General features: G+C 22.8%; 1 protein-coding gene across 2 annotated transcripts; it reads right to left on the reverse strand.

Moving 5' to 3' along the window:
* Window positions 1-1463: 1463 nt before the first annotated feature.
* LOC107996988 (CD109 antigen) lies at window positions 1464-7321 on the reverse strand. Of its 2 annotated transcripts, XM_017055321.3 has the most exons (6): window positions 7223-7321; window positions 6968-7101; window positions 2409-6438; window positions 2146-2339; window positions 1788-2068; window positions 1464-1707 (listed from the first exon to the last, which is right to left on the reverse strand). In XM_017055321.3, exons 2-6 carry the CDS (start codon window positions 7096-7098, stop codon window positions 1505-1507), a joined length of 4839 nt encoding a protein of 1612 aa, XP_016910810.1. In that variant the 5' UTR covers window positions 7099-7101; window positions 7223-7321; the 3' UTR covers window positions 1464-1504. The 2 variants fall into 2 exon arrangements, with proteins under 2 accessions (XP_016910810.1, XP_016910811.1); XM_017055322.3 differs by lacking the exon at window positions 7223-7321 and having other exon boundaries at window positions 6968-7216.
* Between the last annotated feature and the right edge of the window lie 7130 nt (window positions 7322-14451).

Below are 14451 nucleotides of genomic sequence, written 5' to 3' on the forward strand. Positions count from 1 at the left end.
GAAGATTTTACTGTATTAGATTATTGTTTTATATTTATATGAATTAATTAATAATTATATACATAATTATATCGCATATCTTTAAAGTATTAATCATTTAATATTTCTTTTTAAAACTTATGATTTAATATATCATTTTAACATAAGTGCGACATTTGTAAAAATAAATCTTTGATGTTAGAATAAACAAATAACTATACATAAGAATATAAACTTTTTTTATACAAGCAAAATACATTTTTGTATTTACTTGAAAAAGTATATGCTCATATGTTATTATATGACACTAATTTTGTAATTTATAGATCTAATTTCTTTAAATCTGGATTTTTCTAATCTATTATTTCAAATATAAAATAAGTGTTCAAAGGTATTATGAAGGCACTATTTACGAAAATTTTACAATTTTTCAAGTTGCAAATGCCTAATTTAAATAAAGCTTTCTTATAGAACAATAATACTTATGATTTCTCTAGAAATAACTTAATGCTGGCACAACTTCATAAATGGAACAAAAAAGTTGAAAATAATTTTTTAAATAAAATTAAAAATAAAGAGAGATTCAAAATCATCGAAAATTAGTGATTATGAAAAAAATTTGAATTTTTAAAATTCATTAAAATTAAAAAAGATAATTATTTTTAATATCAATTTAAATTTAAATAAAAATTAATTTTGTTACAAAATATAAAAATATTTTATTGATGTGCCTTGAAAAAACTCGATCTCTACTATATTTCATTTGTACTTAATAATTCTTTGCCTCTTAGAACACATTACTTTAACTACAGTTTTGAATTTTTAAAAACTATATATAGAATAATACTTAATATTTACATAAATTCATATTCATTGATTAATGATATGAATAAAAACACGTGATATGAGTTTTAAATTATACAAAATCTAAATTATTGCAATGTTATAAAATGTATAAAAATATGTTTTCTTCTTTACTTTTTTACTCGTTTTCTAAATATAAGATTTCCAATATATGTTAACAAATCACACATGGACGGTTTTTTTTTCATAAATGATTTGATAAAATGATAAATAAAAAATAAGTACAAATAAAATTAATTGAAACTACATCAATTACTTTTATTCGTACTTATATCTTTTTTTATATATTACTTCAGTTTTGCACCAAAATAGTTAATTAATAGACTTAATACTAGAACTACCAAATCAATCAAATTAATTATTTTTATAATTCATAAAAATGATATATATAAAAAGATTAATGATTTTTATTCAGACAAAAATGTAATTATATATATTGAATTATTCTTATAATTCAATTTTAATTTTAATTATACTATACTATATTATCTATGCTGTATTATGTATAGTATATTTAAATGTATATAAATGTTATAAAGTAGTAGTTCTAGCATTAAAGATATTATAAAATAAAAATCGAAAAAACATGACAATATTGAATAAAATATAAACTGAGGCTATTTCTTTTTTTTATCAAATTATCAACTGTTAAGTAAGAAAATTAACTTATACTAAATTCTTGTGTGCGAAAATATCTTATTACAATAACTAAAAGAGAAACAATATATAGAAAACCTGATGATGTAGCTAACATCGTTGCAGTATTATAAATTGGGCAGTAAGGACATTGAGAACTACCACAAACTTCGCAAATATTTAATGTATAAGTGGGCAGGGCATCAAATATAGTTTCATTGAAACGTTCTGAAAAAAAAATATAATGAATAATAATTTAAAAAAATTATTATATTTAATATAAAATATTCATAATTAATTATATTCACCTGGAGCATAATAATCATAAACTCTGATAGGAAGATATCGCGACATATTTGCAACTGGAAACCATCTTTCTATAGTAAAATTCACGCATGTTTCTTCTTGATCCAAGTAATCAAAATAAAAAAGAACTTTCTTTTCCTGGAATCGTGCTCTTTGAAGATTTCTCACTTGTTTTGATCTGATATATGTATCCAAAGTTTGTTGTTGAATTATATATCCTGTTGGAATAGTTACATCCAAAACTGCCATACCAGAACGCGAAGATTCATTTGTATTTATCCATCTAAAAAAATTTTTCGCAAAAGTTAATAAAATAAATTTATATTTGCATTACAATATTTGAATATTAATAAGTAGTACTTTTGACAACTGAGATATGAAATGTGAGATTGATTTCTGCCATGAAAATTTGCTCTGGTCATTAGATCAAAAGATCTTATAGGTGGTTGTGTTTGGAATTTTGCAATATCTACATTATATTGAACAGACATTTGCAGAATTGCATATCCAGCACCTTTTGCTTGTACCCTTACTGTTCCCCAAGCTTCTGGTATCTAGAATAATAGAATTTAATATTAAGTACAGAAATATATTTAATTTTTAACTTTTATTTATGAACTTACTTCAATAGTTTGAAGCCTCGCAAGATTATTATCATTGACAAACAATGTTTTAGTCTGTCCTGGAAGAGCTGTAGCTTCTACAGTAACAGTCAATGAACTAACATCTCGAATTCTTGACCTGACTGTATAATCCATTAATGCTTTCATCGCCCACGCAGTATCTTGCGTAGAAGCCCAACCACCATCTGTCAATCTTTGAGCATTTAACCATTTTACTATAGGCTCTATCATTATTTCTTGTCGAGCAACATGTACCAAAAGAGCATAGGCAGTAGTTTCGATGTTTTCTGAATCATACATATATGGTAAACGTGGTAGAAGAAATGGTTTTTGATTTTCTAACTTATAAGGTGGAAGAGGCACTTGTTCTCTACCCCAATATGTTAATCCTCCTTCTCTACGAGCATGTCTAGCTAATATATTAAATGCTTGTCCTGCAGTAGAGGCTTTTGCCAATAATAAAGCATATGACACTATTGCTATTTCATAAGGTTTTCCACGTTCCTCTAATAATTTTAAATTTCTTTCTAACCATTTCACTGCACCTACAGCACTTACAGCAACTTGTGTTCCTAGTCCTTCAGGTAAATCCTTCACACTTTGCAATGTGATTAGAACATGAGCTGTAAGGCTGATATTTCTATGAGTTATTACATCATAATCATAATTTAGAGAGCTGTTCATCTTACGATCGGGTAACCATGTAACTTCATAGAATGATCCTTCAGGTGTTTGATATTTCAATAACCAAGACACTGCTTGAGCTATTACTTCGGGATCAATATAGAGATAATTCTCCCATTCATAAAAACGTGCTTCTTGTAAAACACGAGCACAATATGCTGTTAACCAAACACTTGGTGAAGATTGATTCCAATCACTACGAAATAAGCTAAAAGATCCATCAGGATTCATAAAAGAAAGTTGTCTTTGATAGCCAATATTCATATAATAAAAACTTTCTTTCTCTTGCGTTCTATTACGTTGATTAACTAAACGCATGTATAAAGTTGTGTACAAATTAGCGGCAAAACTAAACATATTTTGTTCCGCAGAATCCATAGGAAGATTCATGAGACTCGTAGCATTAACAGGCATAGTAGGGAAAATCGGACCAACGACATCTCCGACTAAACTTATCACTGCCTTATTTGATCCAAATACATAGTAACGATTTTCGTCATATGGTATAATAGGTGTTTCCGTAATATTGACATGCATATATTGAAATACATAGGCGCGATTACTAAGATCAAGTAAAATAGACTGATGTCTATATTGTGGAAGACCATCAGCTTCTACATGCAAATTACGCGTAACTGAATCTCTTCCAATTACAGTAGTAGCATAAATATGTACTTTGATATCTCCAAGTCTTGTTGGTACAATAGGTAAATAAACAATGGCAGCATCCTGAGCAGGAATCCAAATAAAGAATTGATGTTCACCGAAAGATGTACGTGGTTTATACGATTGTACAATACCATTATCTTCAACATGAACGAATTTATAATCCTTGGAATCAGCTAGAACTACTACAGCTTCTATATTATGACACAAGTAATTAAAAACAGAGACACGGATACCAATTTGTTCTCCTTGTTTGCTGTGAGTAGGCATTTCAACATTAATGTAAAATGGTAAGACTCCCATATATCCAATGGCTTTTGGTAACATACCAAAACCCATACTTGGAGACATACTAAACGCCATAACCATCCAATGGACTGGTCTTCTTGGCACATCTATATTGAAAATATGTCTACCATGAGGTCCTATATTAATATCTTTCCATAACCAAACATTTTCATATTGTCTTTTTAATCTGTTAAATCGCCATTTTCTAAATAATGCAATATCAGTGGCATTTTTAAATTCGCAAGCTGCTTCATCAGTACCATCATCACAATCATATACTCCATCACATTTTTTATCTAATATGTAACATTTTCCAGAGAGACATTCTCCATATCCTTGAGTTATATTACAATTATCAGGTCTTCGATAAATGAAAGCATCTGTGAAAACTATTAATCCTACATATTCAAATGTTCTATTGGCATCTATACCAAAAGTCGATGATGGAAAGTAAACAATTTCATCTGGATCACCTTCATGATATAACCAAGTATGGGAATGAGTTCCATTTGTATCTTCATCAAAATGTGCCATTTTTGATATGACATTAGCATATGTTAATTCATTTCCAGCTTGCATGGTAAAAAATGATCTATCTATACCTGAAAGACCGACATATGCTCCTGGTTCTCCATAAATAGCTATTTCAACATTTTCACCTGTTCTAGCTTTTTTATTATTAATAAATACAGTGAAATTATTGCGTGAAATACCATTTACGGAAAAGGTTAAAGAATCAGCTACTACATTACCATATTGCCCAATATGATATACAACTGCAGTTGCAACAGGTGCCATTTCTGCACTTAGAGGAACAGCAAATGTTTTTATATTGTTTTCCATAATATTTTGTCCTGTTAAAAGTATAATTCCTTTTGCCATGATGAGATAATTAAAAGTATCAATATAAAAATTTGTTTGAACATGAAATATAATATATTCGCCAACTTTGGGTTTCTCTGTGGATGTTGAAATTTTTATATGTTGTTGGTTTGGTGATTCATGTGCCAATAACAATAATTCAGTTTGTGTTCTGAATCCTTCTCCATCAGTTAGATAAGCAAAAATTTTCATAGAAGAGATATCATTGAGAATTTGTTGTGCTTGATCTACATTATGATCAAGTCCAAGTTGTTTTCTTAAATCAATTCTTGTAGACCAAATGCCTTCATTGTCTTGCAAATGTTTTAAATATTGAGTTTCTAGTGTTCTGTGACCACCTGCTTTCATTTCGATATCCGCGCGAATTTCCATTACAGCTCCTTTCAATTGCGTTGGTCTCAATGCCGAATCATCGTGGAATGACGCTACTAAATTTAAAGTAAATGGCATTGTTGGTTTGAAAACTTGTGGTGATCCACCTAAAAATCGTATCTTTGTAGTGGAATTAAAAATTCGAGCCATAGAGTAACCTGAGATTATTTCATCTAAGAATCTTTCGCCAACCGTTGCAGTTACAGTAATTTCTACTCCATTTGCAGTTGGGACATAATTTAATAATTCTGACATTGGATATCGAAAATGATAAGTTCCATTAAAAAATCTTAATACAGGAATCTTATTTTCTAAATAAGTTGATACTTTCAACCATGCAGGATAATATTCATCAAAATAAAAATATCTTTCTACAGGTTCAGTAGATTCTGTATATGCCCTATCTAATGATCTGACATATGCTTTTAAAGTTAAATTTCCTCTTACTGGTGCACCACTAGTATAATTTGCTTGAACTGTGCCATGTATATACGGATCATTATCAAAAAAAAATGCTGGCATTGTAACATTAACTTCAAAACGTGTTTGATAATATTCTTCAACTAGGAAAGTTTTCTCTTCTATTTGATTTTGTGCTATTACTTGTATAATCCATTCTCCAAAAACAGGCTGATCAGAAAGCTGATATGATAAGGATACTGTTCCTAAATTGCTTTGTCTACTTAACCACCGTCTCATTACTCTTCTATATGGATCTAACATATATATATCTGTAGGATTATTGAATGCTTTAAGTTCAGTATCTATTGGTATAGTTCTAAATCTCACAGTTTCTCTTTGCATATATACTGGTTTGTCTAACTGGATAAAAATTGTCATTGATCGTTGTGAAAATATAAGTTTGGTCTCATTTAAAAATGCTTGACCACCAGTTAAACTATTATATGTTCCTTCCACTCTTAACTTATATTCTCCATTGACAGATGTAGATGGTAATCTCATCATTAAAGTTTCTGGAATTCCTTCTTTTACTTCTTGAAAATTTGCAGCTATTTCTACTCCATTTCTTTGAATGGATGCACGTATCATCATTGGTAATGCACTATATAAAACATTTACATCTAATCGGTAAATCTGTCCTGGCCTAACCATTCGAGATGCAACCACAAAGTAGGTACTGTAAAAATAATTATTCAAAAATACTTTGGAATTTATATATTTTTAATTTAAAATATTTTTAATTAATTACTAGTTAAATTGTTATATTTAATTTTTTTTATATTATTTAATATCACTTTAAATATAATATAATATATTATTTTGTGATTAGAATCTAAAAATATCAATCTCAATTCAATGAGTTATAATAATACAATATAACATCACACTAACATAAAATAAACTAATTTTATATAATTTATTTTAATTAATAAAACCTAATAATTAAAAAATATTTTTTAGTCAAATCAATCAAAAAATACAAAATATTAATTTTTAATATCTCAAAAAACAGTTTAAATTAATTGTTATATTTATAATTAATGTAAATAAATCAACTAGTAAAATCAACTAAATAATTAGTTTTGAAATGATTAAAAATAATGAAATTTTTTGATAAATTCATTAACAAATCATCATATAAATTATATGTATAAATTATAAATATATCAATGCTCTATTGTTTAATTATTATCTATAAAACTTACGCTTCTTTTATTATAATATTGTCATTTGGATTTCTAGAATTTCGTAAGCCAAATCCAGTTTGATTATTATCCAATCCATTCCAAAACTCTGCGTTTCCGCAAGCAAACATTAACAAAATCCAGATCCACATGTTCTATAATACACGAAAACCAATTATGTTTTTATAACATTTCATAACAAATGAAATGATTAATTTTTATATTAAAATTAAAAAAAACTTTGCATTAAAATTAAAACTAGAAAAGAAATCGTACTATATATTGTAATTAACTAGCGGTCAACGCCCAAAATACACATTTACCAATTACTATTTCATTCTCATTTAACTTGCATGAATACATAGTGTATGTTATGTCACTATGTATCATTGTGGCTCCCCGTAGCGTGAATGTGATGTATTATGCTATAAAAATTTTGAGCGGTAAATATAAGTTATATTTGAAACAAAAAAATAATTTTGAAGACAGAATATTAATTAACGTCGAAAAACATTATATAAATTACTTGTATGAATAAATTGTATTAATTAAGTGTCATAATTATAAATATTTAATCACTTATACTTTTATCAATTTACATATTTAATCTTGTTACGAGATAAAATATAATATTATATAAAATATTTATTTGTACATACAATAAATAACAATCAAATTTATTTATTTTTATTATTATTGTATTATTATTGTATTATTGTATTATTATTGTATTATAATTTTTATTATTATTGTATAACGTTGAGCATATAATAATCACTTATAATGATGCATAAAACGATTAAATTTTATATTTATATATATTTATATTTTTTTTTAATATAGTTTTCTTAATTATCAATAATTATTAACTATATTAATAACTAATTTATTATTAATTATTAAAGATCAATTAGATTTATTTGGATAAAATAATATTCGATTAAATAGTATTTGTCAATTTAAAAATATTGAATAAGGAATCACTATACTTAGTTGAATAGTGCTTTTGATAATTATTTGAAATTATGAAACTTAATTATAAAATTTAAAATTATTTCATTAGCTTATTTAATTGAAGTTTTGAAAAATTTAAGTTTAATTAAATTATTATATTTCTTTCATATATATATTTATAAACTGTATCGACATAGATTATTTTAATAGACAGACACAAGTTACACTAATAAATTGCTTTTATAAAAACATAAGAAAAATTACTAAACAAATTTCCCTATTAAAATTTTCCTAAAGAAAAGTTAACAATTATTAACAAAAGTTAACAAAACACATCTAGTTAACAATGAGTATTTTCATTCTATTACCATCTTCTTTTTCTAATATAAATTTGAATTATTTATAATTCTAAAAATAAATATTATAATAATATGTACATATAAATTTTTTTCATTGGTTCAATATGTATATATTTTTTTTTATAAATATCTTGTATAATTATCATAAACGTAATTATCATAAAATTGTATAATTATCATAAAATTATCAAATGAATTTTTGATGCATAATCTTATGTTTTTTATTAATTTTTTTGTTAATCGAAGAAAAAAAAGACATATATTGTATCTTATTGGAAGTTATTTATCTACATTGAGTCATAAACAATATCGACATGCGAAATAAAAAAAAATTTACGATTGCTTTTAAAAATATATATCTTTAATTTATTTGTATTGTAATAATGAGCAAGTTATAAATTTCCTTGAAGACTATTTTTTGATTTTTCTTAATTCAATTCTATATTTTTTTTTTTTTATATATAAGCATTTCTAGAAGATATACTTTATATCCATCTATTTGAGAAATTGACGGGAAATATCTTTCGTAGATAAGTCAGAATCTGATTTACCATTAGAATACAAAATAGGTAATATTTGAAACTCTCTCAAAAAATTCTAAATAATTTAAAAAATTTTTTTTTAACTTATTATGTTTCTAGAATATATTCAAGATTTATTTCACATGTTAATCATCGATATAATTTATCTTATTGTTTTTTTTTAAATATCTTTATAATAAAATTCACTTTCCAAATTAGAAAAACTAAGCATTCAAAAATGTCTTTTTATTTTTGACAATGCTGAAAAATACAAAAATGAATATATATTTGATTATGGCATAAAAAATTTTTTATCTTTTTCCTAACTCTAATAATTCATATTTTAATTATTTTCTATAATACAAAAGGGCCAAAAAATATACATATATTAAAATATTATTGAATAAGTTTGATGAAAAGGAAACAACAAATTTATTACAAAATTACTTAATATAGATAATGATATAGAAAAAAATAATATTAAAGAATTGATGGAACAATTGTACTATTTTCCTTTAATATTACAATAAATTATAGTTTATATAAAAACACAAAATGAAAAATTAAAAAATATTGACAAGGAGTTTAATATTCACAATTATTTAAGTAAGTGTAAAGAAAAAGCGGAGGAAGTTTTAAAGTTTAAATTTCCAGAATTTAACGATTGATAATTATATGATGCAATATTTACAATTTAGAATATTACTCTAGATATATTATCAAATGATTATCTATAATCAAACAAAAAGAAAATAAAAATAATATTTTGAAAATATTAAAAGTTATATCTTATTTTACTTCTGAAGATATATTGTTGAATATATATTGCTACAAAAATTAATAAATAATGAAAATAAAGTAAACTCTGCAATTAAATTGTTAAAAATATTAAATAATTAATTCAGATTCAAAACATTTTCTATGCATTGATTAGTATAGCAAATAATGCGGATAATTTTGCGAATTAAAAAAAAGAATATTAAGAAATAAGAAAAAAAAATAAAATTTTAAAAAAAAGTTTTAAAATTATTTGACAAAATAAATACATGTTCATTTAATATAAATTATGCAATTTCGATTTAACAAAATATAATATATTGGTGAAAAAATTATATATATATAACGATCTCATCACCAAACTAAAAAAAATTGCATTTAGTAAGTTTGAAATATTTGTGATAACCAACGAAATACATTATTCAATGTTATTGAAAATAATAAACATTATATTGAGAATTTATTTAAAAGTTTTAATATTATAAAATTTCTCCTAACAGAAGCTGATTTCTATTGATATCAATATTGCATATTTTATTATTATTGTTATTATTATTGTATTATTATTTTTATCCTTTTTTCCTGTTATTTTTATGTTAAAGATATTTTTTTTAAAAGAATTTTAAATTCTGTAAGCATATTTTATTTTATTTTATTTAAAAAAATACTTTTTAATTATAATTTTATTTATATTTAAAATATATTATATTTATAATATATTTTAATTATAATTTTTATATACATATTTTATATATATATCTTATATCTATATAATATTTATAATATATCTATAATATGATTATAAAATATTTGATGTATTATTATTATATCATTCATATTTGCTATTTAGATATAAATTTATCATCAAACAAATTTATCATTAACATTAGATTCTATAATAGAAATAATAATAAATAGAATAATAATATAGTTAATTATTATAATAAATACAATCAGTTCCACAAATTGAATCATTAATTGTAACTGTAATAAAGCAAAATCTTCATGAATTAATACACATGAAAAAAATAACGATTACAGCTATTGGCTGATAATCACGAATTTCTTTTCTTCTTTTCTTCTTTATTCGTTATTTTCTTTATTCATTTTTCTATATCTTCGTATTTGTTGTATTATATTTATATTAATTTCGTTATTGTACATTTAATTTTATATTATTTATAGATTATATTTATTATATATAAATTATAAATATGAAATAAGAAATTCTGCCTAACTACAATTGATAAGTGTATAATTAAAATTCGATCCCTCAGAACATTCTATATATCACATCATCATTGGTATCCACATTAGACAAAGATTATATGAAAGTGAATCGCCGTTATTAATTTTGTTTAATGTATTAATAACTAAATAAAGATAATATATTTTTCTATATATATTTTTCTTGTGTGAAAGTTTATCAAAGAAATAATTGAAGAATTTTTAATGATAGTGATAGAAAAGATATCACGTTCGTCTCTCAATTATTTTTGTGAGTAATAGATTCTTTATTCTTTTATATAGATTCTTTATTTTTTTATATATTTTTTATAGATTTTTTTCAACAATATTATTTATCAAATATGAAAATAAAAAAAATATTTATAAAATAAAGAAGAATCTATAACATCATAGAGTAGCAAAACGGAATTATATTCCAAGATTATTAGATATAAAACTCTATATTCTCTATCTTAGAAGTATAGAGAAAAAAATTAACTTAAGGAACTTAAGGAAAGAAACATAATATGAAATTGTTACACTATCAATTATGTAAAATATATAAAATATATAAAATGTTTTCATACAATAGTAAAATCAGAGTTTAACATCAGATTTAAAAAATTTAAAATTTCATTTTATAACTGTTTCTATCAATCAAGAGAGAATGAATAAAATAGCCAAAAACTATTAACACATCGCACAATAGAATATATTATGTTCATATCAATGTCTTCACATTATTAGTAGACATTTTGTTATTAATTGATAACAAATACTAGATATTAGATATCTTATTAGATAAGTGTTTAAAAAATATAAAGTGTAAAAAAAAAATATAAACAAAATAGTTAAATATAATAAGTAAAAGTTATATAAGTTAATAGAAAAATTTATTTTTATTATTTTCAATAATTTTTTTTTTAATTGTAAAAAATGTAAATATATTTTTAGAAGATCAATTTTATTTTATAAATCAAACTAAACAAAAAAAATTCAAATTTATTCTTTAACGTTGTAAACAATTTAAATTCGCGTTTTATTAATGATAAATATTCGAATCTCAATTTCAAAATATTTCGAAGTTTTTGAGGTTAATTTATAACAATGCATTCATTTTTATTCTATTTCTCTTTCTTAAAAATTTTAATAAGTCTTATAAAATGACTTTGAGAAATTTAAGAATTTTTGTGGCATTTTTCGTATATAGTAGAACCAAGTATAGAAAACATAAAAGAATAAAAAAAAAAAAGATTCGAATGCAGAAGTAATAAAAAAATAAATCCATAATTAACAAATTATTAGATTTATCTCTGATTTGTTTTCTTTATAGTTCTGACACTCAAATTTTTTTATTTATTTTGCTATTTTTTGCTATTTTATGTTTAATATATTTCTATATTCTGATTATATTGATTATATTGATTATATACAAAAAATATGCTGTCGAAAATCTTAAAATTTCCAAATCTTGCAAAATTTATCAAAATTTCCAAGAATTTTAAGCTTGAAATTGTAATTGAAGTGAATTTGAATTAAATCAAATCTCTTCTCGTTCTATCTCCGTTTTATTTTGTTTAACTTATCGTTTTTAATTAAAAATCTTACTATTTATAACTTAATATTAAATATAATTATATACAAATATATAATAATATATAATAAATATAAAAATATAATTATATACAATACATATATACAATACATAATATAATTATATACAAATTAATATAATTAATATTTTTGTACATCTAACATATTCTAACATATTTTGTAAATTAATATATTTTGGTATTTAAGATTAATGCTCCAAAAATATACAAATATATTATTTTATTTATTATATATTATATATTATTTCATTCGAAAATAATTTTTTTTCTCTTCCTATTGAGATGATGAAAATATAGCGGTTCATTTAAAAACAAAAAACAATAATTTAAATAATTATAAAAAATTTAATAAAAAATTTGAATTAATATGTTAATAATTATACAAAAAATACAAAATATATTCTAATAATTATTTGTTTATTTTTATAGATTTATATCGCAAGAACGTTATATATATAATTATATAATTATATATAAAATTATGTTATGTCCAAAAAATATTCATGACTATAATAATAAATATGAAAATACAATTCATGCTTTACAACATTCGAATCAATTTCAAATAAATAAAATTTCTAAACAACTAGAGTTTAATCAAAAAACAAAAAAACCATATGAACGAAAGAAAAAAATGTAACGCAATGCATGGTTATATCTATCAAACAAAACTTATTAATGTTATTCTTCATATTCGAATTTCGTATTCAACATCAACGTTATTCAATTCGCTTAGGTACAGAAATAGAAGAAGCTAATGCATTTGATGATTTAGTATTCGAATATACTAAAGATAACAAAAAAACTTATCGTCTATTACAAGCTAAACACAAATTAAAAGAACATTATAAAATAACAAAACATGAATTATTATCAAAAAAACGTGATTACAGTTTAATTAAATATTTCCTTTCAAAAATTTAAAAATGACAAATTCTTTAAGAATAGCACGATAAAAGATATAATCATTTATACTAATATTGATTGGGATTTTGAAAATTTGAAAAATGCAAATATTGAAATTGAGAAAATAGAAGATGAAGATGATATTTTGGATATGGAATTCATCGAAAAGCAATCCGCACGTTATATGTTTAAAAGTAATGTAATCTCTTTATTAAAAAATACAATAGAGAAATATAATAGAGAAAATATAAAAGAGAACAATATTAATTATAAAATTAATGAGATAGAAGATTTTCTAAATCATCTTGTATTTGCTGTTAATCAACCTAATCAAGAAGAATTAAATAACATCATTCAGAAGGAAATCGGTAAGAAATTTGATATTACCAAAACGGAAATTGTATACGATAGATTCTTTGTAAAAATGTTGAATTGGATGATGGATCCGAAAAAAGATAGATTTCTTTCCTACGAAGAAGGGAAGAAATTTTTCGAAGAAAGTAAAATTGAAATTCCTGTTTTCTTTTGGTTAAAGAATCTAATATTTACATTCGCTAGAAAAATCAAACTGTTTAATTTACATAAAATACAAGATAAAAATGAAAACGAAATGGAACAAAATATGTTGTGTCAGTCATTTTGGTCATTTTGGAGAAATAAATAAAAATGAGTTAATTAGAAAAAATATCGAAGAGTATAGTAATGAATATGATGATAAAGTGATATGGACAAATGCTGAAACCTATGAAGTTCTTCCTATGAATTCTTCTTCTATGAGTAAATTGGTTGAAAAATATAAAAATGAATATGAATTTGATTACAATATAAAAAAATGTTTATCTCTTCTATTCCTTAACTATAATAAAATGCATATTTTAATTATTTCCTATAATATAAAATGGTCAAAAAATATATATGCATTAGATATGTTTAATAAAAAAGGAAACAATAGAATTTATTATAAAATTATTTAATATAGATGATAATACAAAAAAAAATATTAAAGAATATTATGAATTAATGAAAGAGTTACACTATTTTTTTTAACATTACAAGTTATAATCTTTATAAATAAAAAGCAAAATAAAAAACTAAAAAATATTACTACGGAATTTAATATTTACAATTATTTAAATGAGAAAAAAATT

The sequence above is a fragment of the Apis cerana genome, linkage group LG13 (genome assembly GCF_029169275.1).
Source record: "Apis cerana isolate GH-2021 linkage group LG13, AcerK_1.0, whole genome shotgun sequence".
NCBI lineage: Eukaryota > Metazoa > Arthropoda > Insecta > Hymenoptera > Apidae > Apis > Apis cerana.

What these genes read in the sequence shown, in the direction of transcription:
- LOC107996988 (XM_017055321.3), bottom strand. Translation starts at nt 7,098, where the DNA reads ATGTGGATCTGGATTTTGTTAATGTTTGCTTGCGGAAACGCAGAGTTT. An exon ending in CGAGGCTTCAAACTATTGAA is followed by an intron (nt 2,340 to 2,408) that starts GTAAGTTCATAA and finishes CTATTATTCTAG; the next exon opens with ATACCAGAAGCTTGGGGAAC. An exon ending in TCATATCTCAGTTGTCAAAA is followed by an intron (nt 2,069 to 2,145) that starts GTACTACTTATT and finishes AAATTTTTTTAG; the next exon opens with ATGGATAAATACAAATGAAT.